This window comes from Pisolithus orientalis, assembly GCF_024613125.1.
Source record: "Pisolithus orientalis strain OTSU chromosome Unknown F5J12scaffold_6, whole genome shotgun sequence".
Lineage (NCBI taxonomy): Eukaryota > Fungi > Basidiomycota > Agaricomycetes > Boletales > Pisolithaceae > Pisolithus > Pisolithus orientalis.
Genome location: NW_026260787.1, coordinates 133,037 through 159,792, shown reverse-complemented (window position 1 = coordinate 159,792; position 26,756 = coordinate 133,037). Strand labels below are relative to the sequence as shown.

The 26,756-nt window shown below is 49.4% G+C and overlaps 12 protein-coding genes across 12 annotated transcripts; 8 read left to right on the top strand and 4 right to left on the bottom strand.

Moving 5' to 3' along the window:
- The first annotated feature begins 46 nt into the window (after positions 1–46).
- Positions 47–851, top strand: F5J12DRAFT_812121 (uncharacterized protein). The gene has a single exon (XM_051744878.1). It carries the CDS (start codon positions 491–493, stop codon positions 689–691), a length of 201 nt encoding a protein of 66 aa, XP_051602460.1. The 5' UTR covers positions 47–490; the 3' UTR covers positions 692–851.
- A 251-nt stretch (positions 852–1,102) lies between these two features.
- On the top strand, positions 1,103–2,284 carry F5J12DRAFT_480129 (uncharacterized protein). The gene is made up of 4 exons (XM_051739625.1): positions 1,103–1,366; positions 1,415–1,506; positions 1,559–1,658; positions 1,715–2,284. The coding sequence occupies exons 1-4, from the start codon at positions 1,162–1,164 to the stop codon at positions 1,789–1,791; spliced, it is 474 nt and encodes a 157-aa protein (XP_051602459.1). The 5' UTR covers positions 1,103–1,161; the 3' UTR covers positions 1,792–2,284.
- Positions 1,711–4,523, bottom strand: F5J12DRAFT_967010 (Metallo-dependent phosphatase-like protein; the record flags this gene model as incomplete). Its single annotated transcript, XM_051750019.1, has 13 exons — positions 1,711–2,264; positions 2,318–2,622; positions 2,672–2,801; positions 2,849–2,984; positions 3,031–3,188; positions 3,242–3,548; positions 3,600–3,609; positions 3,671–3,814; positions 3,868–3,986; positions 4,034–4,074; positions 4,123–4,143; positions 4,198–4,240; positions 4,293–4,523. Coding segments are annotated over 13 exons (2,025 nt in total), but the record flags the coding sequence as incomplete, so codon positions are not given.
- Positions 4,524–5,378: 855 nt separating this feature from the next.
- F5J12DRAFT_738424 (siroheme synthase) lies at positions 5,379–6,536 on the bottom strand. Its single transcript, XM_051742007.1, has 2 exons — positions 5,540–6,536; positions 5,379–5,480 (listed from the first exon to the last, which is right to left on the bottom strand). Exon 1 carries the CDS (start codon positions 6,409–6,411, stop codon positions 5,581–5,583), a length of 831 nt encoding a protein of 276 aa, XP_051602457.1. The 5' UTR covers positions 6,412–6,536; the 3' UTR covers positions 5,379–5,480; positions 5,540–5,580.
- Positions 6,537–6,554: 18 nt separating this feature from the next.
- Positions 6,555–8,136, top strand: F5J12DRAFT_812084 (uncharacterized protein). The gene is made up of 6 exons (XM_051744877.1): positions 6,555–6,577; positions 6,636–7,169; positions 7,225–7,457; positions 7,510–7,658; positions 7,709–7,775; positions 7,835–8,136. Exons 2-6 carry the CDS (start codon positions 7,007–7,009, stop codon positions 7,892–7,894), a joined length of 672 nt encoding a protein of 223 aa, XP_051602456.1. The 5' UTR covers positions 6,555–6,577; positions 6,636–7,006; the 3' UTR covers positions 7,895–8,136.
- On the top strand, positions 8,137–9,528 carry F5J12DRAFT_812077 (nucleolus protein). Its single transcript, XM_051744876.1, has 4 exons — positions 8,137–8,548; positions 8,614–8,819; positions 8,880–8,938; positions 8,995–9,528. Exons 1-4 carry the CDS (start codon positions 8,208–8,210, stop codon positions 9,235–9,237), a joined length of 849 nt encoding a protein of 282 aa, XP_051602455.1. The 5' UTR covers positions 8,137–8,207; the 3' UTR covers positions 9,238–9,528.
- Positions 9,529–12,159, top strand: F5J12DRAFT_738415 (D-lactate dehydrogenase cytochrome oxidoreductase). The gene is made up of 13 exons (XM_051742006.1): positions 9,529–10,172; positions 10,227–10,287; positions 10,341–10,432; positions 10,485–10,505; positions 10,553–10,589; positions 10,635–10,684; positions 10,738–10,861; positions 10,913–11,032; positions 11,083–11,109; positions 11,160–11,424; positions 11,475–11,572; positions 11,636–11,740; positions 11,794–12,159. The coding sequence occupies exons 1-13, from the start codon at positions 9,552–9,554 to the stop codon at positions 11,934–11,936; spliced, it is 1,764 nt and encodes a 587-aa protein (XP_051602454.1). The 5' UTR covers positions 9,529–9,551; the 3' UTR covers positions 11,937–12,159.
- A 32-nt stretch (positions 12,160–12,191) lies between these two features.
- On the top strand, positions 12,192–13,539 carry F5J12DRAFT_812056 (multi protein bridging factor 1-domain-containing protein). Its single transcript, XM_051744875.1, has 5 exons — positions 12,192–12,446; positions 12,535–12,604; positions 12,669–12,751; positions 12,808–12,970; positions 13,022–13,539. Exons 1-5 carry the CDS (start codon positions 12,333–12,335, stop codon positions 13,063–13,065), a joined length of 474 nt encoding a protein of 157 aa, XP_051602453.1. The 5' UTR covers positions 12,192–12,332; the 3' UTR covers positions 13,066–13,539.
- A 363-nt stretch (positions 13,540–13,902) lies between these two features.
- On the top strand, positions 13,903–15,981 carry F5J12DRAFT_904069 (major facilitator superfamily domain-containing protein; the record flags this gene model as incomplete). The annotated part of the gene is made up of 13 exons (XM_051748477.1): positions 13,903–14,037; positions 14,103–14,171; positions 14,225–14,253; positions 14,299–14,341; positions 14,392–14,458; positions 14,514–14,573; positions 14,633–14,699; positions 14,763–14,883; positions 14,935–15,166; positions 15,217–15,241; positions 15,292–15,380; positions 15,437–15,538; positions 15,590–15,981. 13 exons carry the CDS (start codon positions 13,903–13,905, stop codon positions 15,979–15,981), a joined length of 1,431 nt encoding a protein of 476 aa, XP_051602452.1.
- A 175-nt stretch (positions 15,982–16,156) lies between these two features.
- Positions 16,157–18,436, bottom strand: F5J12DRAFT_812037 (gamma tubulin). Its single transcript, XM_051744874.1, is given in 11 exon segments — positions 16,157–16,462; positions 16,516–16,579; positions 16,634–16,749; positions 16,810–16,971; positions 17,027–17,173; positions 17,232–17,387; positions 17,450–17,611; positions 17,631–17,741; positions 17,805–17,987; positions 18,052–18,218; positions 18,274–18,436. The coding sequence occupies 11 exon segments, from the start codon at positions 18,320–18,322 to the stop codon at positions 16,436–16,438; spliced, it is 1,344 nt and encodes a 447-aa protein (XP_051602451.1). The 5' UTR covers positions 18,323–18,436; the 3' UTR covers positions 16,157–16,435.
- Positions 18,437–18,722: 286 nt separating this feature from the next.
- Positions 18,723–22,441, bottom strand: F5J12DRAFT_919718 (uncharacterized protein; the record flags this gene model as incomplete). Its single annotated transcript, XM_051749250.1, has 13 exons — positions 18,723–18,790; positions 18,814–19,032; positions 19,069–19,168; positions 19,203–19,732; positions 19,754–19,757; positions 19,782–19,886; positions 19,911–19,991; positions 20,031–20,134; positions 20,159–20,732; positions 20,783–21,466; positions 21,529–21,585; positions 21,637–22,037; positions 22,084–22,441. 13 exons carry the CDS (start codon positions 22,439–22,441, stop codon positions 18,723–18,725), a joined length of 3,285 nt encoding a protein of 1,094 aa, XP_051602450.1.
- Positions 22,442–22,597: 156 nt separating this feature from the next.
- On the top strand, positions 22,598–26,108 carry F5J12DRAFT_812029 (RNA12 protein-domain-containing protein). The gene is made up of 16 exons (XM_051744873.1): positions 22,598–22,686; positions 22,737–22,795; positions 22,854–23,145; positions 23,196–23,282; positions 23,331–23,603; positions 23,660–23,723; positions 23,775–23,927; positions 23,977–24,055; positions 24,110–24,273; positions 24,329–24,822; positions 24,881–24,938; positions 24,988–25,157; positions 25,218–25,397; positions 25,453–25,555; positions 25,614–25,679; positions 25,746–26,108. The coding sequence occupies exons 1-16, from the start codon at positions 22,606–22,608 to the stop codon at positions 26,015–26,017; spliced, it is 2,595 nt and encodes an 864-aa protein (XP_051602449.1). The 5' UTR covers positions 22,598–22,605; the 3' UTR covers positions 26,018–26,108.
- Positions 26,109–26,756: the final 648 nt, after the last annotated feature.

Here is a 26,756-nt window from a genome sequence, read left to right as displayed (position 1 = left end):
CATGCTTGGTCATTATGTAAGCTATTCTCGCTCTCTCTGGCATCCAGGAAGAGTACACCTATGTTCTTTTCGTTGTTGAAATCCTAGGAAATACTGCGACTTCATGGCCAACCTTTATCGTTTCGCAAAGTCGGGCAGCGGCTAGCGTTGTCGCGAGCTGATGTCTTATCACACGACTGTTACCCCCAATCCTCCACAGGCGTTTTTTCTGCAGGGAGCTGAGCTATCAAAGACAGATCCCGTGTTCATCAACTCCCCACCTGACAATACTACTAATGTGTCGGATGTCCCCTCGGTTATTTGGCCTCGCTACCAACGCTGGTCAGGAGACTGCCATCGATGACTTCGCTCGTGAGCTTCTCTAGGCTTCGAAGAACGTAGTCACATTAACCCACTCTCTATCTGTGGCGATATCAACAACGTGGTAGAGATAGATGTGTGCCTGTTGGATGGACGATCGACGATCTCACTCGTTTTATGAGCGGACAAAATGGTTTTCAATACTTCCGATCATGAACCAGAAGTTATCGCAGAAGCCTTTGCAGCGTACCAGCACATCAATCAGAGGTGGGAATGCATATGTCTATCCACGCTTAATACCATGACTATTCCTTGCATTGCCGTGACTGGGATGTGTCCTACCTTTTATCCCGTCACACGAAAGCCAAGTGATGCGGTGGTTGCTGGTTAATGGCCGAAAGTAGAGACTATTAAGGTGCTAAATTGCGTCACGGTTGCGGGCTACAATCATCGGTTGGGTGAAGGTATGGAGACACTAGACACCAGATTATAGAAGGGTTATTTTCTAGAGTATGATCACATTCAAGGCCCTGGCTAAATGCCAATGGGAGAAGTTCCTTGTTCGCTGAGATCGCATTGCTTACATCCCCATCTCATTGAATGGTACGAACAAACAATTTTTTACGGGCTTCGCCTGGGGTTTTCAAATTTGGCCAGCCTGATATGGTGGGTAAAGCTAAGGAAGCTCGAAGATTTTCGCTCGCTGCCATCCAAAATATGCATAGAAAGGACCCGTATGAACTAGCGCTATCCAACAAAACTAATCACTAGTCGCGTTCCTACACTTTCTTTTGAGTCTCCGCTTCAAATACCTCACCAAGCAGACTACCAATCCATAAGCATTCACAAATCCGTTCAACAATGGACCTAACCCGAAAGGAAGAAAGTCAATTTGTGCGCAATGCAGACGTGGAGGTCCTCGTGCGACGGTCAATGACAAAAGGGTATGAATTATTCTCCTTACTTACGCCCCCAGCGTACACCACTTTCATTTTGGCGCGCAAAGGCCGGGGTCATTTCACAATGAACCGTTTCTTACGTGCAACTTGGGTTGGAGGAACTATAGGTAGATGTCCACATTTCTTGTACATTTTTTGATCTCAAGCAGCAAAAGGTTGCGTGGGAGGAGGTGCATTTGAGTATGTTCGGTCTGCATATGCCGATGAGGTTACTATCAGAAGGAGACGGCTCCTGGATGCGTATGATGTATGAGACGTGCACTCGGTCCATCATACACATGCCCTTATGGTTTTTCCAGGCTTCTTCATTGCGAGCTGATGACCGTGCCACGATTGGCGCATTGTTATTTGCTGTATTAACACCCGCTGTATTGTGGAGGCGGGCAAGTACAATCAATTGTCAGTGTCTCACTGGTTCCCGTGGATCGCGTCCACTTACAGAACTATCTGAAAAGTGGTACTAGGCGGTGCTGGTATTGGTACTGCCTCAGGTCTCGTCACACATCATGCGCGCAACTTGACTGGAGACTGAGCACCCAAAATTCAAATCCCCGAAATCCCAGTTTCCTCATGACTCTACGTACCTGCACAATCTCAGCTGTGATAGGTCTAATAGTCCCTAGTATCATGTCTCCATTCTACCCACATCTTTTAATCTGCCATCCACTTCTGGGTGAATCACCGGCAGATCCTGGTGAAAATCGTTCAACTCCACTTGAACGGCTGTTCCTCCCCCACGACGGGCTGTCTTTCCATCGAAACAGTCCACGCTGCTCATGTCCTCTCTTGCGCTCACATTAATGTGATCCAAATAGTGAGCTTTGGAGCGCAGACGGCGCGCAGCAGCTATTGCATTTTGCCATCTGCCGGTAGTCTCCGCCTTCCTATCACCCGCATTCCACCTACGATGCTTGACTTCCCGTGCAATGATGCTAGGGGTTCCTTCATGCAGAAGGCTCCCTTTCAAGCTCTGGCGAGACAGAATACTGTTCACAAAGCGACAGCCTGCAACATTATGAGCGCCAGGTTAAAGCTCAATTGGTGACATGGCTGCATACCAAGGAGATATTTCCTCACGAGCGCGCTCATGAGTTGTCCATTTTCGTCGTCGACCAGGTATTTACGTCCGACAAGTGGCGTGAATCCGTCATGCCCTTCGGTCATATACTGCCTGGTCACAATCTTGTATGCTTTCCCCGTCTTGTTCCGCTTGACTTCTTCCCCGTCTACGAGAACAGGTATCTCACTGCCGTTACTTCCGAAGCCGGGCGCTTCCTGTACCAACCATATGCCCAACACGCGTCGGCCAGGTGGAAGGCGAGAATCCCAGGTCACCCGGAAACCAGATATTACCGGGAAGCGCCTGGTATAGTGGTGTCAGTTCATTTCCCGCGTGAAGTCAAGCCACGGACCCTTCCTGGGCAGGAAATTTAGATAAAGCCACCTCTAGTACATCCCACAAGCCTTGGCCATCTAGCTCAATCACCACCACTGGGTCTTCGAAAGGCAATATCTCAAGAATGTTCCCAAGGGTAATTTCACCTGAATCATGACATCAGCCGGTCCACAGATCATGACTGGGGACTAACCAGCGGGGTAGACCGAATCGCCTCGTAAAGTTCCTGCACTGATGAGGACGCCGTCTGATCCACTGCCAACTTTAGTGCACAATGCGTCGTCGTACGCGTGCCTTAGGACGTCTGCAAACCAATTCGCTGCTGCTGTCTGTAGATCTTGAGTTTTTCAGCCATGATAGTAAAAGCCCCATTACTTCATTGGTTCTTAGTAATTGAGACCGTAGATCCAACTTCACTTCGGTCACACACACCGGGGCGTTCAATGTTCCTGATACAGACGAGAGAACCGAGCTAACAATTTTCTGCAGCTTTTCGGACGAAGGGATGTCCGGTGTAACTGCATGACGCTTCCCTGTATAAGGACATTTTTTAATGCTAGCAAAAAAGGAGGGCGTGCGTACTGACCGTGTATGCCTTTGATCACCTGGCGTCTGATACTACCTTCGGGGGCATCTTCGAGCTCAAGTATAAGCTTGCTCAGATCTCTAAAGTCAGTTCCACTCTTCACTACCAACACATCACCATGGTCATTTTTAGCACCAATAGCTTCGCTCTTAGTGTCGTATCCTTCCCAAGATGACACCCCTTTCGACGCGAAGTACGCGTGGTCATGGCCACCCAAAATAAGATCTACACCGTGGGAGGAGAAAATTGGCGATGTATCCCGAGCGGACGGTGATAAGGCAAATAAATCCTTGGCAAGTTGGATATCCTACGCAGGGATGAGCCAGTTCCAACAAATAAATAAAAAATCGTTCATTACATTGGGAAGACTGCGTGGAGCTGAGTTTGAGAAAGCAAGGGAGATCAAGTTACATCGTGTGCGCTGCTTACCGGGAATGAGTCAATGCAATGATCAGATCACATCTATATTCGCCGTCGGGTTTGCGAAGAATTTCCGACAGCTCTAAGCCAGTTTCTACCATACTCCTGAACTTGAAATTGCGAGGCCACGAAGGTACTGTGGTGATCCAATCCCTGCCGACCATAAATTCAGTCCAGCGCGTTCTGAAGAAGATAGACACTCGAACTCCTCTACGAGACCAATTATCCCGATTCGTAGACCCACTCGCTCGACCACTTGAAGTTGCTGCAAATGTTCAGGCACGCGGCCCGTGTCTTCGTCGATGACGTTACTCAATAACCAGGGCTGGTAAATATTGGAAAGAACCTATCTGTGATGGAATGTATACCCACAAATCGAGTGTCTTGGACGAGTTTTGACAGATGAGGGTAACCTGATGCATGTTAGTACAAATCCTCAGGGGTTGCGTCGGAATTCAAACCGAAATCGAAGTCGTGATTTCCTACGCAAATCCAATATGATCACCGCCAATCGCGAGGTGTAATAGATGACTGACCTGTCAAAGCTACATCTGGCGCCAGTTCATTTATTACGGGAACCTAGGTATGACGCTGTGCAACTAAGGACTGGAGCGATCTGCGCTCGACGCACCATATGACTCCCTCTGGTGACGGTACTCTCCACGGACGGCGAAAAAAGGTCCCCCGAAAAGAGAGAAAGGCCATCGTGTGCACCGTCAGATCGAGCGGTCCATTGACTACGTATGTCGTCTAATAATGAAGCGAATCGGGTAACATCGATGGTTCCCGTAGAGCCCGCGGAAACTTTCTTGGGAGTCACACGATAAACATCGTTCCAATGCACAATGGGCAACCTGGTCACGGTTCGGCTGGCACTTTGGGTGATAGTATGTGCTGGGATCATTCTGAATGTCAGTGAATGAAACTGATACCCGAACGATATCGATCAACTTGGTCACGTAGTGACTGTGAGTGGGAGCCTCCGCGGATCGACCGCTGGTTTATGTCATATGCCCCTAACTACATCTTGTTTACGGAACAGTACCTGTGCGGGCATATTGCATGTGATGGCGCATGAAACTACTGCGCTCGGCTAAGCGCATCGTCGCCACCATGTTAAATCATTAGCCGCGGGTCTGTTTGGGCCTGTAACGGTTTGTACTGCTTTTTCATCTCCTCCACTTGCGACATTGACAGGAACCAAAATGACCATCCCCCCCGCTGATTGCATATCAGACAATTAATTAACCAGACGCTGCGTGGGCTGAGATCGTACGGGGGCTAAGCTCCACTGCAAAGAAATATGTAATTACGAATCGCACCTTTCGGCGAACGCCAATTCTTAATAGCTTTGGGCCGTCTTTTTGACGCCTTAATTGCATAAGTTCCAAGTTATCCAAAGGACTGTCCTCTTATCTAGTTGTCTGATGCACAGATACCTGTCGATGTGAACCAACCTACTGCTCTTTCCGTGAATCGAGGAACGATGCAAAACGGGAGTGATTCAAGGCAAGGTTAGTCCACTAGCGTAAGAGTCAACGGAACACGTTAGGCTGTAGAACGAGAACGCTGTTCACGAAAGTCCAGGGGTTGGTCAAAACCCAAAGCGTTCGCTTTGACACAATCACGCGGGTTGTAGGGGCACGTATCACGCACATTGGCTCTACCTGATTCATATGGCTACACTGGATGCTTAAAAACTCACCATGACTGAGGTAACATTCTGAATGTTCACCATTCACAGACAGGAAGTGTCATACTGCGGATAAGGAACAAGGAAAATTTCTCTAGTCTTACAAACATCCGTTCCCACAGAAGACTGCGGAGCCAAATTGAGTTTTCTCGGTCACAGGACGAAGCCATCAAGAGATTACCCACCAAAGAAAATCGGGCCAATAGTTTAAAAGAATAGAAATAAATCAGCGGGAGCGGGACAGCCGCGACAAGAGCAACATGCTAGCGCAAGCAGCACCTGCCACGAAGGTCAGGGCAGGCACCGCAGCGTTGACCGCAGTAGAGACGTTGGTGGGCCACTTCCACCGCATGCCGAGATCTCTGGGATTTGGTACAGTCCCGTTCTCCCAACCTGCATCAAGTAGTTTCTTCATCGTCTGCTCGTCCAACTGCGCAAGCTCTTCCATGTCCCACGAGTTGCATACATCAACCATCCACTTCATCCTACGTTTGCTTACCTCTCCTCCTACGCCTGGCGCTCGTTCTTTGAGCAACGTCCTCAATCTTCCCACGGCTGCTATCGCATTTCCGGCGTGCTCCGGCAGATGTTTTTCAATTTTTCTCTTGATGATATTTGCGAGTTTGGGGCTCTGTCCATTAGTAGATACCAATATTTGCAAAGGACCATCGCGAATCTGGGATCCGAAGAAAAAGTCGCACGAATCAGGGATATCAGCGACGTTAACCGGGATCTTGAGGTCCCGACACAGAGCACAGATAGTACGAGATTGAGACACGTCGTCAATTGCAGTCAGGACCATATCAACGCCAGACAAGTCTTCTGCACCTCCGAAAGTGCGGTCATGGTATGTTATAGGGTAAGAACCCTCGATGTATTGCTTGGCAAGTGGATGCAAGCCGGAACTTGGGGATATTATCGTCACGCGCGCGTCAGCGGCGAGAACGGACTCGATGCGGCCGGATGCGACATCTCCCCCGCCAACGATGAGAACATGTTTATCTTTCAGTTGCCAGGCTATGAGCAGAGACGCGCCCCCTAACACCGATGGATGCATGGTTTGAACTGATCGTCAAAAACCGGTGATGAAGGTGAAGTACGGTTTAGAGATGGCAGGGCGCTCCAAACTGTGATGAAACTCTAGAATAAGCGGCTGCTTTATCCGTAGAAGTCGGCATGCATTAACACACTCACCAGCTCTTGTGTACGAACTAAGACTCGCCGTGAGTGTTGCTGCGGCGACGCAAACAAAAGACAACTGATAAGATTTTTATGCTAAAGGGCTCACATGTACCGTGCTACTTGTTTTTAGTGGTCGCGTTCGACTCAGTCGCTCATTCCTTCCTCTCCGCACGATCGCATCTCACTTCCATCACTCATTCACATCTGGTCTCGGAACAGCATCGCCCTCAACGCGAAGCACTGCACTGACAGTGCCCCACCCATTCCTTCGATTACTACCGAACAACAAATATATATATATATATTATATAAATACTCTCCTCAACTGCAGGGCAGCCCATCGACGTTGACCGTCTCCCTCGACTCCTAGCGAGCTTCAGCCGGGTGCTTTGGTTCTTACTCTCCGCGAGAGTATCAATATTACACCAATCTTTAATCTTCAACGCACGCCGGTCCTGCCCTTCTCTACGATGCCGCCTTCGTTCACCATGTTGCCCAAACACCTTATTGCCGCATGGGCATTTTTCACATTCTGCTTGATGGGTGCAGGCATCCTAACTCTCGTTCTTTCCCTTGTCTGGCGTCAACCCAATCTCCTTCGCAACCTCACCTTCAGTACCTTTGATCTCACTGGTAAGTAACCTACGTTATTAGTTCTCACTATCTCACGTCGCTTTAAAAACGTCAGCGGGCAGCGTTCTGGGCATTATTTTACTGGTGACATCTGTACTGTCCATCGTTCTGATTATCCCACGTGGAAAACGGCCACTCGTTTTCCTCAACTGGTTACTATTGTTGGATGGTGTCGCCATCCTTTTTGTTGCCACGTTCATCTGGATATACACGCTGCATGAACGCAACAACTATCATGCAGTTTTCGGGCGGCAGAGTGATGCGACGAAGATTATGGTCCAGGATTCGGTATGTTGTTTCACCGAAGCTGGATTCATTTGATCCGTCTGACAGCCAACAGCTGATGTGCTGCGGGTATTTCAATCCGACGGATGAAGTTGCCTTCGGTGGCAATTTCTGCCCTGATCAGGCCGCAGCAATTGCTGCTAATAGTTTTTGCGTGACTCCGATCGTCCAGCATGTGGACAAGACACTGAACAACGTCTTCAGGTGATACTCATCTTATAGTTTATTGATAATCTGCTCATCGAAAAGTGCAGTACTATCTATGGTTTCATGGCAATTGTTATCGGACTCTTCCTCTCTAGCATGTGCATCATCAAACAGGTCAGCTTAATTTAGTCACGTTTCTTCAGTTTTGTTTACCATGCTCATCACAACCACAGAGACAAGAATTTGAGAGATTCGAAAAGATAGACACCAAACGCGCAAGTCGTTTTGTATGAGTCAATTCGTTCAAATTTCGTTGAGCCTGGTTGCTCCACCTTCGACATTCTTAGTTTACACCATGGGAAGGGCTATCTTACTTCAGCTCTCGTTGCTTTTGTTAAGGAAATGGAATGTTCATCTGCATTGTATCTTACTGTATTTGTTATATTTTCATGTCTTGTCTCCATAGCGGGCAATTACGGTAGCAGTTGTGTTTCAAACAAGGCAATTCCACGTTCCATGCTAAGTTCATTGGCCTGGGGTTTGCGAAAAGTTCGCACGTCTCTCTAGTCCTGAGTCTGGGTCAAGCGTGAGTCTCATGGGCCCGGCATGCCTAAGGCGCGCAAGAAAAAGGTGCCCGTAACTTCTGATGGGAGAGACATCGCGTCCCCGGCCAGCAGCAATCCGCACACTACACGAACCGTAATTCGACGCTTCCACGTACTACTGAAGAGACAAGGACAGTTGGAAAACAACCCTGCGACCACCTCGAATGCAGCAGAACTGAAGAAAATCAATGAAGAGATTGCGATCATGGGGGGATTGGCTGCGTATCAGCGCATGTCGAGTGTTGGCCAAGGTACCGATCGAGGAGGAGGAAGCGAAAGAGTCTTGATTAACTGGCTTGTGAACATGGGTTTCTCAACGAGGGATAACATGTCGAAATTGGGGTAGGTTAGCCTGTCCCGTCGACGCCATTGGACGGCTCACGTCGTTACATATCATTATCGCCCAGCTTGCTCGAGGTTGGCGCGCTCAAGCCGGACAACTATGCTTCGTGTTCATCGTGGATAGACGCGACTCCAATCGATCTCAGAAGCCGACACCCAGCTATACGCGAACAAGACTTCCTGCTGATGGAAGTGGACGAGAACCGGGAAAAGTGGGACATCCTCAGTCTCAGTTTGGTTATCAATTTTGTTCCTGAGCCGCGGGACAGAGGTACATACGTCTGTGTATCGCATGGGTATAGAATTCGCAGGTCTCAATTCGCTAACTCAGGTCGGATGCTCTGCCTTGCTCACACTTTCCTCCGTGAATCGGGCTTACTGTTCCTAGTTGTAAGTTGTCGTCCGCGTCATCTATTCTAGATGGATGACCCCCACACCGCGAGCAGTTGCCTCTACCATGCGTCGAAAATTCTCGCTACCTTACCTTCGAGCACCTCAGCTCACTCATGACCACGATCGGATTCTGTGAGGTTGAGAAGAAATGGAAACAAGGAGGGAAAATGGCCTATTGGCTGTACAGGAAAGTGGAGCGAGATACATGTTCTGATTTTAGCCCTTTTCGTAAAAGATCTGCCTGCAGACAAGGGAGCTCAAGAAACAATTTCGTCATTCTTCTGCAAGATCTATGATACATTGAACTGCATTATGGGTATCTGAGAGGGAACGATTATCTTCTGAGTTTTCGGTCGGCCTTTTGGGAACTAGGTATCTGACAGGGCATTTCCTTTGTCGCTTTTCCAGGCAACTGGAGGGCACCGACAAGCTGCATTCTTGTACAAGCCCACTGTGGAGGGAACAAAGTGAATCGCGTTTTCGGTAAAGTAGTCGTATGTACATACACTTAACCGTACCGGGCACTAGTTCTCACTGCCATGGTCGCTGACTGCCTGGGTATTTATGTACGATCCGAAGATGACCACTGCCTTCGACGACAACCACGACAATGACACTTCCAAGTCGGACGAGCCCTTTCTTGTCATGGACCTGGAGGCGGTCCAGCGCCAAGTTTTTCCGACCATCCCGTCCCAGATTGGACATCCTGCTCCCGAGACCTTATTCAACATCAACGTGGACGGGCTCCGCGTCAGAACGCGCTAACCAGTTTAGAAAGGTCGCAATAGTCTCGTTTGCACTAGGTGTTTTGGGTTGCTATGCATTGCAGAAAGGCGTTAGCAGAAGGGCGGATACTGGCGATACACACATTGTTTCCTCCGTCCACACTTCGGGACCTGCGGTTACGGATTCAGATTTGAGTTCCTCATTGAACGCATCGAATGTGCCTAGCGAGTGCAAATCGTTTACATACGGCACGCCTCAAGACATCAAGAAAGCAATCGAAGAGCTGCGACAAACCTTCCCCCAATCTCGTGTCAGCACTGATCCTGACGTGCTCCACTTACATGGGTCCTCGGAGAATTCCTACCACCCATCCTCCCCACACTCGGTCGTGGTACAAGCGAGCAGTACAGAGGACGTTGTCAAAGTCGTTAACATTTCGCGCAAGTACAGAGTACCTATTATTCCGTACAGTGGTGCCACGAGCCTGGAGGGTCATTTCAATGGAGTGAGTACGATATATCTTCATTACGGATGCTGCTGCAGTATCTCATTCAAGTAGCATTCCTCGGGTAGTATATGCCTCGACATGTCGACAATGGATAAAATACTTGAGATTAACGGTGCGTGTGCCTGGGACTGTTTCTTACATTCCTTTTATCTTAGGGGTATCCAGAGGCCGACGGGGATTTAACGTGTCAGGCTGGGGCTCGGTGGGAGGACATAAACAGCACGCTTACAGAAAAGGGTATCCCGCTGTTCTTTCCGGTAGGTGGACCTTCCCGATGAGCATAGCAGCTTGGACTCAGCTTCGGGTCAGCTCGATCCCGGTCCTGGTGCTGTGAGTTTTCATGTCGATGCTTGCATGCAGTCTGAACAGTTTCTAAGACCATAGGCGGCATGGTTGGGACCGGCTGTTCTGGGAGTAAGGGACATCTCATTCGGTAACGGTGTGTTCTGAGCTTCGTAGCGAATGCTGTCAGATATGGAACCGCGAAGGCGGAATGGTTCCTCAATCTCGTGCGTGTGGTTGCCGTTCGATGTGTTGTATCCCACACAACTCGTTTTATTAGACCGTCGTCCTTCCTTCTGGGAAAGTCATCAAAACACGCAGAAGGGCTCGCAAGTCCGCGGCTGGATTTGACACCACTAAACTCTTCATAGGCGCAGAAGGGACATTGGGAATTATTACCGAAGGTAAGGAAACTATTCGTGTTATTGGAAAAGCTTTCTTGACGCGCCATAAAGCTACCCTGCGCCTCACAACTCGAGTCCCGACGAAAGTTGCAATGGCACAGTTCCCCAACGTGGAGATGGCGGTCAACGCCGTAAATGATATATTAAAAACACCCTACGGTCCTCATATACGTGCGTTCACTTTGTCTCTATAGCGTTCAACGCTTGAGTGTTACTCATAGAGTGTGCTGAGCTTCTCGATGATAACAGTAAGTTTGAGCGGTCTTGACCTGTTTCGTTCAGTCCCAGAGCTATGTAGTGATGTCTGCCATCAATGCCGCGGGTCTCGTTGATCGTCCCTACCTTGTACAGGATACTCTATTCTTTAAGCTTCAGGGATCCCCTGAATCCATCATGGAGACCTCTAGAGCTGTTCAAGAAATAGCAAACAAGTATGGGAGCAGCCGCTTTGAGTTTGCATCGACGGACGAAGAAGCCGAGGAGATTTGGCAGAATAGGAAGTATGCATTGATGTCGACTTTGGGTGCGCATCCCGGTACCAAGTGTTGGACCACGGACGTATGGTAGGTCTGATCTTTACTCCGTTTGACCATGCCATTTAACGCCAAGACAGCGTGCCGACGTCCAAGCTTCCACAGTTGGTCTATGAGACGAAAGCGGATCTAGCGAAGGCTGGCCTCAAGTATACCATTGTGGGCCATGTTGGGGACGGTGATTTTTAGTTCTTTGCGGCTAGTGTTTATATCTCATTCCGTTTTATGAACGGTTTTCCAGGAAACTTTCACGCCCTTATTGTTTTCTCAGACGAGAAAGAGCTAGAGGTAGTGAATGCAGCGGTCCACAGATTGGTCCATCGTGCGATTGCCATGGACGGTACTTGTAAGTCCGGCTATCCTTCTACCCTTGTAACGTTGGTCAACGTTAGATCCCAGGCAGCGGTGAACATGGCGTCGGGATTGGGAAAACTGAGTACCTTGTAGAAGAGCTAGGGGAAGGCACGGTTGAACTGATGAAAACGGTAAAACGTGCGGTGGATCCGCTCAACCTCCTCAATCCGGGAAAGCTGTACCCGTAGAACCATCCAAACCACAGACGTCACGACTCTTGAGCTTCCACCGAAGCTGGGTCGTGGCCCCGTGGGTTATTCCCAGCCGATTTGGTTACATTCATGTGTGTTATCAGTGTATCTGACAGGGTCCGTTCATACGATAAAAGGGTAGCTTGCAGATGGTGTCCGTTCGCAATAATGACTCTGGGCGTCCCAAGTCATAATAATAGGTCTAGTGTTGACTCGAATCTTCGTTTCTGTGTGGTGCAGCTGAGTCAGCCTTCGAGTGACATTGTGACGCCGTGACAAGTATATAACCGCCGTGCCACTCTGCCGAGAGGGCAGTGAATTGCGTGTTTCCTGTCTACGAACTACCGCCAGCACCGTGTAAGACGTATTATTGTATTCCATTCGCATTTCAAGATGAGCTCCGCCGATTGGGACAGCAAGACCGTCATTGGATTCAGGGCCAAGGCTCCAAAGGTCGCTAGAAATGCTTCTGACTTGAACGGTGAGCAACTAGTTCCATATTTGATAGTGAGTCACTTGTACTAATCACCTTGCGCTCATACAGCTGTACGTAGCAAGCTTTATGTATGACGGGCTAGTCTAATGTCTGTTTCAGGCGAGGAGAGCTGGGGCCGTGGTTGCGACGGAGAAGAAGACGACGGCTGGTGGGAACAAGGGTCATACTGGTACGTTGTGTGGCGCTCGTACATGCTACCTTGTATTTTAACATCAACTTGACTCGATTACCAGGGCCGGATCACCAACGTATAGCCAAGCTTGACCGTGAAAACGAGGTTGCACCTCCCCCGAAGGTCAACCCCACTGTCGGCAAGGTATGAGGTGCGAGTCATGGTTCCGTGCGTCTTCTTAATTGGGTGTTCGGTTATAGGCTATCCAAACTGCGCGCATGGAAAAGAGCATGACGCAGAAGGATCTCGCCCAGAAGACCAACGAGAAGCCGTCAGTTATTCAAGATTATGAATCCGGAAAGGCCATTCCTAACCCCCAAATCCTCGGTAAATTAGAGAGGGCGCTCGGGGTGAAACTACGTGGTGGGTAAAGCTATCGCTGGTATGTTAACACCTTACTGAATGCAGCTGTAGGCGCCGAAATTGGGAAGAAACTGGAGGGGCCGAAGAAATCATAAGTCGTCGGTCCCTCCGTAGACACTGCATGACGTCTGTACCACCGTGGATAGACAACATCACCTTACTATCATAGACCTCGGACATCAAATGTATTGCTTGGAATATCATGCCATTATTGCGACAACGTTATTCTCGAACGCTGTCCTAGTTCAGGCCTGGAGGGAGATTTTCCTGCCGCGCTAATATCGGCTCGAGCCAGTTGTCCGGTCCCGAAGGGCGATGTTGCTTATGGGTATCCGTTCCAGCCAATTACTCTGTTGCCTTGACTGCCACATAGATACTAGAGTCAGACATGGACTAATATGTGGTGAAATATCGAGCAGCGTTGTGTTTCTCAAGTGATCCCAACGATGCAGGACTTTTCCTGGGTCACGAAGTTCGCGGATTTGGAGTAAGTCCATCAGAGCAAGTCTGGAAGCAGGTTCCTACACAGCCGTCCGCTGTCAGTTTGAGGGCTGTGTATTAGTCTAGAAGCTTGATTGTGACATACATCAATAAGTTTATCGGATTATTTATTACGTAATGCGAATCCCAAGCGACGTCCCTTCTACTTGCACACATCTTTGGGCCAAGCCTGTAGCACATTAGTCCGGATACCAGCTTGTCTATGGGGCTTGAGTAGCAAGCTGTTGACGCCTCATTAGACGGTTCTGGTATCTAGACTAATATGTCACTCGCAAAGAAACCGAATTCGAAGGAAGGTGATCTTTGTGACTGGTTAAATGGGGTTAGATGTCAGTATGGCGAACAAGCGTTCAATGAACAGGCTATATTAATATACGAGGTTTGACCTGGAGGCGAAGCTGAGAAGACAACCCTTCTCATTCCCAGAGCGGATGGACACACTCGACAGACCAGATCAGGATGACCTCTCTGAGCAGGACCCCGCCATCCTGGAGCGTGTTGTCTGGAGGAAACTTGATAGATGGGTTCTTCCTATGTGCACCGCGTTTCACTTGATTTCTTTCTTCGTAAGTCGTGCTATGCGTGTTGTACATTTCAAAGTCCCTCTCAGTTTAGCTTCCCGGACAATCAGGACAGGAGTAACATTGGGAATGCGCGTGTTGCCGGTATGCAGACAGCGCTGAAAATTTCAAACTATCAAGTAAGCTTTGACGTTAAATGATGTCTCTATAGACCGTTCGATCCCGTCCACAGTACACCATGGCTTTGACGGTCACCTATGTGTAAGCACGTTCATGGGAAGTTGCATTTCTATTGAAATCTCGTAGCCCCTTCATTCTTATGGAGTTACCATCAAACCTGATCTTAAAAGTCAGTTCACAATTTTGATTGTGTATTGTTCTGACCTTTGCAATTTGTAGTATGTCGGACCAAATCTTACGTTACCTACTATGGTTACCTTGTGGGGTATAGTTGCTACAATGCAGGGTATGTGGTACATTCGGATGACCGCTGTCCTATACTTAATTGTGATTCTATCTAGGACTTGTTACTAGTTACACTGGACTCCTTTTATGTCGATTCTTTCTGGGCTTGACTGAAGGTAAAATCAGAAATGCACAAGATACCGAATCTGTGATGAACTGCCATGTCCGATAACAGGTGCCCTCTTTCCAGGGCTTGTCCTTTACCTTTCTACTTTCTACCCCAGAGAAAGATTGCAGTTCAGGTTAGTCTGGGGATTATATAACCCTGATGGCAGTGCTCATGAGCTGATGACATTCCCTTCCAGGGTAACTACTTTCTATGCCTCAGCATCATTATCGGGCGCCTTCTCTGGTTTGCTAGCCACTGCTATAACCCAGATGAACGGAGTAGGTGGGAAACCTGGGTGGGCATGGATATTCATCCTTGTATGTTTTGCCCTTCAATTTCACGGAACACGATATCCATGGAGCTTCCAGGAGGGATTGTTCACCTTTATATTCGGTATCTTCTCATTTCTTGTTCTGCCTCGATCCCCAGAGACTGCGTACTTCTTATCTTCGGAGGAAAGATCATATATTGTCTCGAAACTCAAGAGTAGTAGGGCTATCTCTGATGATGACAGGGAGGATCACTTCAGCTGGATAGAAGTGCTGAGAGCAATTCATTCACCACAAGTTTTGATGCTCTGTGTTGCCGTATTTTTTAACGGTGCGTCAGTTGTCATTTGGGTCTCTTCCTGTGGTATACATCAAAACCAGGAACACTGCTGTATGGGCTTGCATTGTAAGTTTCCGCATTTAATGGTGTTCGTCTGCCTGACGTTAAATGCGCAGCTTTGAGCCAACAATCGTCGCTGGCTTAGGGTACACAGGCAATCAGGCACAGCTGATGAGTGTTCCCCCTTTCGCCGTTGCATTCTCAGGTGAGCATGAACTAGTGCCGTGAGTTGCTAATTGCCGATGCATTTCCAACATACAGCCTCTATAATTTCTGCATTCATTTCTGATCAGTATGGTTGCCGTGGCCTTACAGTGATATTTTTCGCAATCTGGGGCATAATCGGGTTTTCCATGTTCTATGGTATAGTTAAATGTTTTATACTCCTCTCAATATGCTGACTCGACAACTCAGCAACCACTTCCCACCACATCCAATATGCTTCACTCTTCTTCTCTGTGACTGGTCCGTATACAAGTGCTCCAGCTGCCTTCACTTGGGCCGCAAATAACAGTGCACCACACATCCGGCGAGCAAGCAGCATTGCCTTCGTCACTGCTGCAGGTAACCTAGGTGGCATTCTTGCCACCTGGTTGCTTGGCTCCCTGTCACCTGCTCCTGAATATACCGCAGCTACGATCACATTCATCTCCATCTCCATTGGTCTGGTTGTAGTTTCGTCTCTAAATTTGTTTTACCTCTCACAGGAGAACCGTGCGAAGGCAGAGACGAGGCTTTCTATGGCAAAACATGATGAACCTGGGTGTTTGGGAGATCGTAGCGCATGGTTCGTGTACACTTTGTAGGTCATGGTGTTAAGGACGAGAATTCAAGTGGGTGGGCTTCTATGAAAGCTATCTGCTTAGAACCACACAGCAAGTTAGTGCTCGCTGAAGACCCAATGTGAAAGTTTATGTACCGCATCTACATTCACACTAATAGCATCCGACTATCTGACTTATCTTGGTGATGCACTGTCATCTCCGTTGTCATATGTTTGATTGTGAGGTGAACACAGTTTGTAAAACCTTTGGAAGATTTTACAAACTACCCTACATGTACCAGCATCAGATCCATAACAGACGGAGCTATCACCTCAGATCATTTGTATATGTGGGTTGTATCAATCTGCATAAACAAACACTATTTGTGTATCAACACTGCATATGCATATGATGGCAAGGGTACTCAAAGGTCTTTTAGTGTTACAAAGAGCAGTCATACATTATGAAAAAAACGTCGAAGACGGGTATGACACCATTACGAGCCCTGCTCATCGGGAGCTCCCTGTCTTCGAAGTCAGAAAATGGCAGAAAGTCAATAAACAGTGTTGTCCTTACGTAGGTGATATAATCTGGACTTTCGCATGCCTTGTACTCTTTCAGTAGTTCCTCCGCAGTGGCACTGGCGAGTCGGATGGAGTTCTGGGAAACCAAATATTGAAAGGGACACTCTTACCGTGCGTCATCGAACTCTTCAAGACCATTTTCGAACATTTTCTCTTTCTTGTACTGTTCCAGGAAGGCATTGCGCTTCCGTAGGCGATCAAACTGGTCTAACATACGTTTGAAAAGCTGAGGCAATTTCAAATGTTACATGTTTCCGGTCACTGGATAGGTGATATGTTTACTCACGGAGGCGATACTGGTGTGGTTGGCAAGCATGAGTCCACTGACTCGATGATTGGTCGTGATGTACGGAGACCGGCGCGTCAATGCTACCTGTATCGATGCCGGTCCCCAAGGAATGAAATTCGCGAGTTGTCGTTCTCTTATACGAAGAAGCGATTGGTGGACCTTGGGAAATGTTCGTTTAATAACCTACCATGCCTGTTTCCGTGGAATAACTCACATCAGTGGGGTCCACGTCCCCTTGGATGATATTTAAGATCGATATGTAACACGCGGTTTTACTCGGTGTTGTCGAGACCATGCGGTTTTTAGGTTGCAGGAGACGGCGCATAACATCGAGCACTGTGGTTCGCCGAATCGGTTTCGCCTGCAGACGACATGCGTTGATTAACAAGAGGGTAGGAAAGAAAACACTCCTAACCAACCTTATCAATTTGGTCGCTTGTGAATGGTGTGTACGACGTCATCAAAAAGTGGCATCTGGGTGTGGGGATTAGGGATGCAATGATCCCAACTAGGTCGTTATTCATGTAGCCGGGATATCGCAAAGTCTGAGTGCTGGCCGCCATAACCGTCGATACCTAGAAAACTAAAATGAGTATCAAAGCAAAGCAACAGAGAAAGGAAACCTCAAAAGACGAACGAGTTGATTGGTTTGGTCAAACGTTGGAGTTTGTACATGCAGTCTATCCACAGATATCCGCGCCAACGCGCCATTGTCCAGAACAACGACCGAGTCAGCATGATTGGTTAGTCGTTTGAGGGTCAACAAGCGAGTTGTAGGGTTGCACGACAACGTCACCCTCTTGTGCATTTGGGAAGACAGAGTAGGTTTGTATGAGTTTCTTTGGGAATCTGTCGTTCAATCGTTCGAGAACGAATGAACCAAAGCCAGAACCAGTCCCTCCAGCTATCGAGTGCATGAGCATAAAGCCCTGCAGTAACGCATGTCAACTTGAGCCTTTCAGCCGGAGGGTAAGAAAACAGGGACTACTGACTTCCAGAGAATCACTTCCTTCTGCCTCCCGGTCGATCATTTCCATGACCTCTTCGTACAGTCGCTCGCCCGACGCATATCCGTGTGCCCAATTGTTACCCGCACCACCACCATCTTTCGACATAAATATATTCTCTGGGTTGTACAGGTTTGCCCATGGGGAACTGAGAATGTTGTTTATGACCTAGATAGAGGACATGATATTGATCAGAGTTGCTACCGCAGAGACGATGACCACAGTGACACACGCGAGGCTCCAAGTCTATCAAAATCGCGCGCGGTATGTAGTGTTCATCGTCAGCCTGGTAGAAAAAGACGTCCTTGCGATCGCCACCCTCCGTCGCCCATTCCTCCAGGATGCCCTCTTTGTTGATGCCATGTTCGGCACACAGGCGTTGCCAGTAAACGGCTCCCACTGCTCAGTTTTGATGAGCGCATGTGATAGCGTCTGGCTATTAGTGACTACGTACTCTGATTTCCACATTGTCCAAGTTGGACCGTCACGATCTCGCGAGGCATCGTGGAGTGCGACCACTAAGTTCGCGCTCTAATTGACAACGCGTCGAGTTGTGTTGATAAGCTTCACAGTTCAAACGTTCAACGTCCACAACTCAAATGCGAGCAACCCAAAACCGTTCCTCGTATATGGGGGATACGGAAGTATGAATACCACCAGAATTTAGCGATGTGTGAACTACGAACTAACTAACTGATGCGATTGCGCTATTGCACTAATATGCGACGTGATCTATGTAAAGGCCGTCAGCCTCAAAATTGCAGGTATGTATGTGTAATCTGGTGATGCTTGACATCAATGAGATATGTGCGGGGTAAAGGTAAAGAAAAGGGAGGTGAGACTAACAAAGGTTCAGAACCAAGCAATATACCACAACGAGAAGGAGAAAGAACCCTGAAAATGTTAACGCCTCGCGCCACCGCGGCGAGGAAGTTTCTTGATCTGCCTACCACCGCTCTCCGGAGGAGGGGCTGCACCGATGGTAAATAACGACCCCCCACCCGCCAGCAGGGAGGGGCCGCGGAAGAAGGGGTATTGAAAGGATTTGGTGCAGGAGTGGCTCCGCTCGGTGGATTGAACATGAAGGACGAGCCAGCTGAACTGGTCGGCAGGTTCACATTGTTATTAGCCGGAGAAGCAGATTGACTGCCGGACCCGAATACGAAGGGGGAACTGCTCGGCTGAGTTGCAGGAGACCCGCCAAACGTGAAGGCTGGTGTGGATGCGGGTCGATTGAACACAGAAGGACTAGCCGGGGCGGACGGGGCAGCCGCGGACGCCTGGCTAAACGGATTCGAAGACGGCGCACCGAATCCAAAGGGTGATGTAGGGGCCACACTCGGTGATGGCTGACCTAAACGCGAACGGCGCAGGTGAACTGACCACTGGACTCTCAGGAGCCTTCTGGCTGAAACCAGTAGAAATTGTCTGTCCAAATCCAAACGAAGTTTTAGGCTTTTCATCAGCGGCTTTAGCATCCTTTGCGAACGGGTTTACGGTGGACGTTCCGAAGCTGAACGTCGGCGCCGGAGTAGCAGGGCTTTGAGCAAACAAAGCAGACCCGGTGGTGCTCGGCGTCGGGAATGAGAAGTTCAGGGTTGGCCGTTCTGGTACTTTCCCGCTGCCGTTGATATTCATTTCTCTCGTAGGGCTCTCATCCATGTTGACCTCCTGCTCAACCTTAGGGGGAGTTGCCGGTCGCACAGGGGTAGTCGGCGTAAATGAAAATGATTTACTGGAGACATCTGCTGCATTGCTCCCCCCGGAAGGACCAAAGGTAAAAGACGGTGCAGAAGGTGCAGAAGCAGTCGCTATCGTACCCAGCGCTAACGCCGGAGCGGCTTTGGTTTCGGTGGCAGGCTGGGTGGGAGTCGACCCAAATGAAAATGGACCTGGCAAAGGTGCTTTATCTTCTTTCTTCGCAGTCTCAGTACTTCGCTCAAACGAAAATGAAGGTGCTACAGATGACTGCCCACCGAAAAGAGGTTGTGCAGGTTGGGGCTTTGCGAGCTCCGCAGGTGTGGTGGAGGAAGTGGGCTGCCCAAAGGGGAAGGTAGTTTTGGGGCCCTCCGAGGTCGTTGTGAGTTCCACCGGAGGGCCCGAGTTGAAGCTGAACGGAGCTGTAGGTTTAGCGGCCGGCGCCCCTGCTGCTGTTTCCGCAGCCACAGAAGACTCAGTGGTAGCAGGTGACGGTTGCGCAGGTTTGGGCACACCAAATATGAAAGCGGATGGAGCTAGCTTTGGAGACGCCACTGCCGCCGCCTCAGGTTCCTTGGGTGGTGCCGACGAGGCGGGCGGACCAAATGGCAATGCGGCTACTTCCGTTGTGGTGGGTGCACTGAACAAAGGTACAGCTTGAGGCGCGGTAGAAGTAGAAGGTGCCCCGAAGAGGGAATCACCACCGGACGCAGAGGAAACAGGTGCAGGGAGAGCTGATGGGGGCGTACTTGGTGCTAGAACAGGTTGTTCGGTTGCGGCAGGTCCCTCGGAAACTGGCACCTTCTGTTCGCCCACGGACACCGTTTTATTGACTTGTGTAGTTTGAGATGCGGCGACAGAAAACGAGGGCAGGGGTGGCGTAGCGATACTCGTCGGCTTTGAAAGGATAGAACAGTTAGCAAAGAAGTTTGGTATGCCGGAAGGTGCTGGCTCGGGTGTCACAGCAGCAGCGATACTTGGAGCTGCTACACCACTCTCGGGAGTGGGCGGAGAGACTAAAATCGGAGGAGCAAGGGTGGCTGCAGGTACAGAAGTCGACGCCAGTCCCGAAGGTTCAGTGACAATTTCTGGTTTGACTACTGGTTCTCCTGAAGGTGGGGAAGAACCCGCGCTAATAGGAGGTTTGGTGAGTGAATACGGAAGGGAGCCGATGGGAGGTTCCTTCGCATTCGTAGCTTCGTGTGTAATTGTCATCTGACGAGGTGCATCAGTACGACCGTCAAACCCTGAACATCGATACCGACCTCTTTGGCGAAAGTAAACCCAGCAGGTATCTCAAACGCGGGAGCTTTCTTGGCGGCTTCCTCCAACATCTTATGCTCTGCCGCACGCACATCATCCATCTCCTCATCTTCATCCTCAAATGCTGCTGAGAACTTTTTCATACGTCTGGACATCGGACGCTCGATGTGATTGCGTCCGGTCTTTGGCCGTCCCACTCTCAGCGAGGACGCTTCGCGACCGAAAACCGCTCTCGGCTGAACGGTGCTATTAGGTAGAGGCGGGGGTGGGACTTGGAGCTCGCTAGCTCGTTGCTTTTCTTTCTCCCCTTCAGCATTTCTCCTCTGATCTTCTTCTGCCTCCTCATCTAGCATGGCTTCTGTCTTCTCCTTTTCCTTCGCCTGTTCCTCTTCCATTCTACGCCTAGCCAGCCATTTCTTCATCCCGCCTTCTCCGGCATAAGGCTTGGAGCCATTGGGTGTTTCCTTGTCCTTCTTTTTACCCCTCTCTTTAACCTTTCCTTTCATGCCCAAACGCGGCTTGTCCTCTCTGTCATCGGTCATCAGAGTAATGTGATGACGCTTCTTCGGTAAGAACATATCCGGAATGGTACCCGAAGCCCTCAACCGCGTCGGTAAAAGCGGCGTCTTGTAGACCTCAAGTTCGTGTAATGCCTTCTCCGCAGCATTAGTGGGCCACAAGGGGTCCTGTAAACGATGTACCACAGAAAACCTGCATACCAACAAGCAAGATACTCACGCGCTGAGACATCTGTTGCTGAACTTGTACCGAACAAGATGGAGCTGTTGCGACTCACGGGGCGGGCCTGCAAAGGGGAGTGAGTTTCACTTAAGATAAGGGTTATAATAAAACGCACGCTACGTTGTGCATCTACCAGAGAACCCAGAGTCAGCTGTTTGGCGGTTTCGGCCGCATCGGGTTTTTGAAGGTTAGATGGAGGTTTGACAAAGGTTGGATGAGACATTAAGGTGGCTAGGGGAGGTGGTTGGCTAGGATCACGCTCCCGAGGGGGAGGAACCACGGGGCCGAAATCTGAACCAGAGGGTTGTGGGGTAAGGGATGAGCGCACCCTGAGTTGACGCCCTGGTGACATCGATAGATCGCGGCTGATCGACATGGAATCCTTTGCAACTCCGTGCTCCTCCACTATATCCTGCATGGAGGACACCGACTGAGTGCGGTAGTAGAAACTGGAGTTAGAGGGGGGATCCAGCGACATCGTACGTGTGAACTCCAGCAGGTGTGAGGTGGGATCGACTAGGAAGAGGAGAAACCGTGCGACGAGGGCGAAGCGATGCATTACCTGAGGGTGTGCGAAAAGATTTCCTAGGAGAAGCAGAAAGGTGGCGAAGGCTACTCGAGCTGAAGTGCTCAGATGCCCGCCTCGGCTGCCTGAAAGCAGCTGGAGGAGGGTCGAGATAAGCCTGGGTACCCCTGGGAGGACTGGTCACTCTCATGCGTTTTTTCTTGCTCTGTAGACTGTCATCCTCTGCGCGAGACTGTTCAGATGGCACTGGCAGTCTTCTCCTCTTTCCTCGGGTGTCTTCGAAGTCCTCTGAGCCAGTAAGCCACTGCAGCGGTGCGGTGACGATGTTCCTGATGGCACCAAAGAACGAGCTTGTGCGTGCCAACGGCGCAGGCTGTTGTGTTTGCGTGCTCATCGCGGCGGGCTGCAGCGGGTGGGATGGCCGTCAGAGCGTCTCACTCTTGGCACAACGCACGGAGGGACCCTGAGCAAAACAAGTGGAACATCCCTTTTTGGAAATTTATTCCCAGGAATATGTCATTGCGTCACCGCTGCCGAGCGCAAGCTCATGCACTCATCATGCTCACAAGACATGTAGCAAGGCTGGGGACACGCATCTTACTCAGGGGAACGCGGACATTCACAGACAAAAATACAGCTGTGAGTTTGTATTCGCCGGCAGTGCGGTTTTGCAAACCCACCCTCTTCAGACCCGGGAGGCCTGGTTGTTTGTCGACTCGGTATTCCCAATCCGTTTGGGCATTTGGGAGTACGCATTTCTTGCGGCATAGTAATTCCTGGGTGGTAACCCTCTCCTGATCACGCAGCATTCGTTATTACATTGGTATTCTTCGCGAGGAAACACTCCTAGACAACTTAGAGACCCGGCTTTCTGCGGTCAAGACGCACGGCTTTAAGGTGCTCTCCCTCGAACCGTACCCTAAAGATGGCGGCGTGTTCGTGCGATTCAGCTACATTGCTCGTGAATCCGAAAGCGCCACCATGGATACTATCGAAAGCGGCCTTAAGGATGAGATAGACAGACACGGTGGCATGCCCTCCTGGCTAGGTCTCAGTCAAGGTAGTGTCTGGCTTGTAAAAGGACGACCCTGGCGTGAGGTGGGTCCTCCTTCTTTGATAAAACACCCCTTGCTCTAACTCCACATCAGGACATGAATAGGTACCCTTCCACCATGGTCAAGGTAGCCTTCGAAGGGCCTGATATCCGCGAAGAGGCTTTATACCACCTATACCGCGTATGTTTCTCGTCATATGTGTCTACGCTACTTATTTGCGCCTCTTAGCCATATGGACGCATATATAACATTTCGCCGCCAACCCCAGTCCCTTCTGGCATGCTCCGGTTCTCCCAGATCGCCTTTCGACGCGTTCGCTCAGCTACCGTTGCCCGTAATGTCACCCACGGGTTCCAGCTTTCAAAAGAAGGAACAGTCACCCGACTTCACGCGGCGTACGAGCGTCCTCTTCAAGCCCATGCAATTCGCGACTGGATAACTGGCCATCCAAGAATAGTACTCCCCATCTTATTCTTCTTCCTAGGCACTCTAACCTATACCGTGAGTATCTTCTAAGAAAAATTGCATAGAAGCCTAAGACCTCGCCCATTTTCTAGATCTTTGATCCCATTCGAACGCTATTCGTCGAGGGGAAGATGCTCAACCGTTTTGACATCCGAGGTCTGTCAGTAGTATCGTCTTTGGTGCTGGCACTCATGGCTAGCTCGTTAGAGTACGACGTTTACAAATGGCTGCGTAGACAAGCACGGGATAGACTCGTTTTCAGCCAAGATGACACGGACGATATCGGTTCTGACCAAGCTGTCTGGAAGGAACGCAGGGCTGCGGAGACAGCGTTGAGAAGTTATCTTGCAGACCACCCGGGTACATCTACCAGCATCTAAGTTCAGCGACTTATCTGATATGTTCTTAGCAACGGTGGCATTCGTACACGGGCCTCAGGGAAGTGGCAAACGGCGCATGGTTTCCACCGTAATCCGTGACACTGGCCGGTGAATCAGTCCTCTGTTACGACCACCGTACCGTTGCGCTGATACCGAAGCCAGGAAAGTTCTCGTCATTGACTACGCAGAATTACACAAAACACCCTCCGACAGTAGACTGGTGGCGGCTCTGGCGCAGCAAACCGGATATCGACCCATCTTCACATTCCTTAATTCACTCAATAATTTGATCGACATTGCCACCATGGGCGTAATTGGACAGAAAGGTTTGGTAGCATGGATCCTCAGTCTTTGAAACAGCGATCTAAGTCCATTCCATAGCCGGTCTCAGTAGTTCGCTTCAGGACCAGCTGAAGCAAGTCTTAGAAGTTGTTGGAACTGCGCTGCGAAGAGTTAGCCGTCACCTTCAGAACGAGGCTAAGCAAAGGATTAAGGCTGAGCGGCAAGCTGAAGATCGCAGAGAGTGCGATCTTCGCGTCCGCGAGGCAATCCGCCAAGGAGCATGGCATGATCCTCGTTTAGATGCTGTTGTTGGGATTGGTGTCATATCCGAATTAGGTTTCGGTGACGAGCCACTGAATGGACTTGTAATCTCGTCCAGCAAAAGCAAGGATGCTGGAGCACTGGAGTTTGAGGAAAAGCGTAGAGCTGCGGAGGACGAACTCGCTAGGAAGGAAAGAAGTATGAAAGAGACTCGTACTATCGATTCGCTTCCCGTCGTCGTCATCAAGAACTACGCCGAACGTGGACGGACAGGTAGGCAAGAACTCCAGGAGGTGCTCAGCCAGTGGGCCGCCACTCTCGTTGAAAACCAGGTAGGTACTCTCCATGTCACGAATTTTCCTCACTCTGCTAACGATATACTGCGGTCAGATAGCACATGTTGTTGTCATCAGCGAGAATCGCGAAAATGAAAAACTTCTAGCAAGAGGTAAATCCACGATGTCCTTCTTACGAGCTCTCTTTGACTTCTTGGCCAGCTCTACCATCCAAGCCACTGAATTTCATCGCTCTCTCCGACGCCGACGTTCAAAGTGCACTTTCATTCGTGAAAAAGCGCTTGCGGGACACTGTCGTTACTTCTGAACTGACACCCGAACAGACTGCTTGCGTAGAACGTCTCGGCGGTCGCGCGAGTGACCTTGAGAGCGTCAGTTGTCACCTCCTTTGCATGATGTCCTCACGCTTCTAACCGCATCATACATACTAGTTGATTCATAAAGTCCACAGTGGTCAGAGCATTGAGGATGCCGTCGAGGACATCATCTCTCGAGCTGTTGGTGAGCTGCGCAAGAACGCCTTTGGTGATGATGCGGAGGAGGCGAAGATGTTGCCCTGGTCCCGTGAGCAAGTGTGGACTGTTCTGAAGCAGCTGTCGCAGAAGCCGGAGGTGAGTCGCTTTCAAGGGTTGCGCATTAAAATTGAAGTCAACAATGCGCCCACAGTTACCTTACTATCAAATCCTGGTGGACTTCCCATTCAAAGGAGACGAGACTCCGTTACGAGCTATGGAAAATGCTGAGCTCATTTCCATCGTTATAATGAATGGTGATCAATGTGTTACGCAAACCAGTCGATACGGACGTTGATGGGCCTGAACTTATAGGTCGACCGTCTACTATTCGCCCCGGAAGGCCGGTACTCACATACGTTTTCCAGCAACTTGTTCATGGTGTGTGATACTTCCTTCCCTTTATAACATATATACCGCATCCTCCTCATGCATGTTCCCTCTCAGACCCAGTATTCCGAGCGACCCAAGATCTCGCATTGAACCAAATCCTAATCTCAAGCGCGGAGAACATGGTCAAGTCGTGGGAAAGCGAGCTCAATACGCTCCAAGAGATGGCTATGCGGGAGTCGTGGACTCAGCGCTTGTGGAGGACAGGAAGGGCGTCTGCTGAGAGAGCGAGATATCTGTCCAAGAAGATGTACGCCGCGCAGCAAAAGATACAGACTTTGGAGAAGCAGAATACGGAGCTGAGACGGGTGTTAGACAAGCAGCTGTAGTACAAGTAACGCAAATAGCTCCTATTCTAGAAAATAATTACAAACAATCATGTGACTCAGTTAGAGTCGAAGTGAATTGCATCAGGTTGACTACTACTCAGAAATTGAAGTTTGAACATGGCATACTTTGATAGGACAAGGACACCTTCTATCTTTGAAAGTCATGTGGGTACCTGTGCATGATTGACTAGGATGTTGTCCAGAACTGTTCTGCAACTGATGTTTGAACCATCAGTGACTGGGACTTACTAGTGCTTGGGAGCCTTCCTTCTCCAGCTTGTCCTCATCATCTGCTCATTCCACCACCTCCATTCTCTCTTTGCAAGGCAGACCACATTACCTGGTCATCCAAAGACTGTCTGTGATCTATTGCATGCTTCCAAGTTCCTTATCCTCACCAAGCCATCCAGCTCAGCAGGATGTTTTCCACTGATCAGGAAATTAACACTTTGACTATTTTGACTATTTTGTGGCTATTGTGATTATTTGTGACTTTTTTGGAAGGAATCTACTATCCATGCTTTTTTTTTTAACCATACACAACATTGAAAAATGAAAAGAGAATGGAATCTATTAAGACAATTCAGGAATACCAAGTGGATGATATATCTAAGCCAAGAAGACTAGAAAATATCTCAAAATTCAGAGATATTGAGCCATTGGTGTGATACACACACTCTGAGAGAAAAACCACAATAGTGGCACTCACAGTAGTGCTGGAATGGCTATGGACAGACTA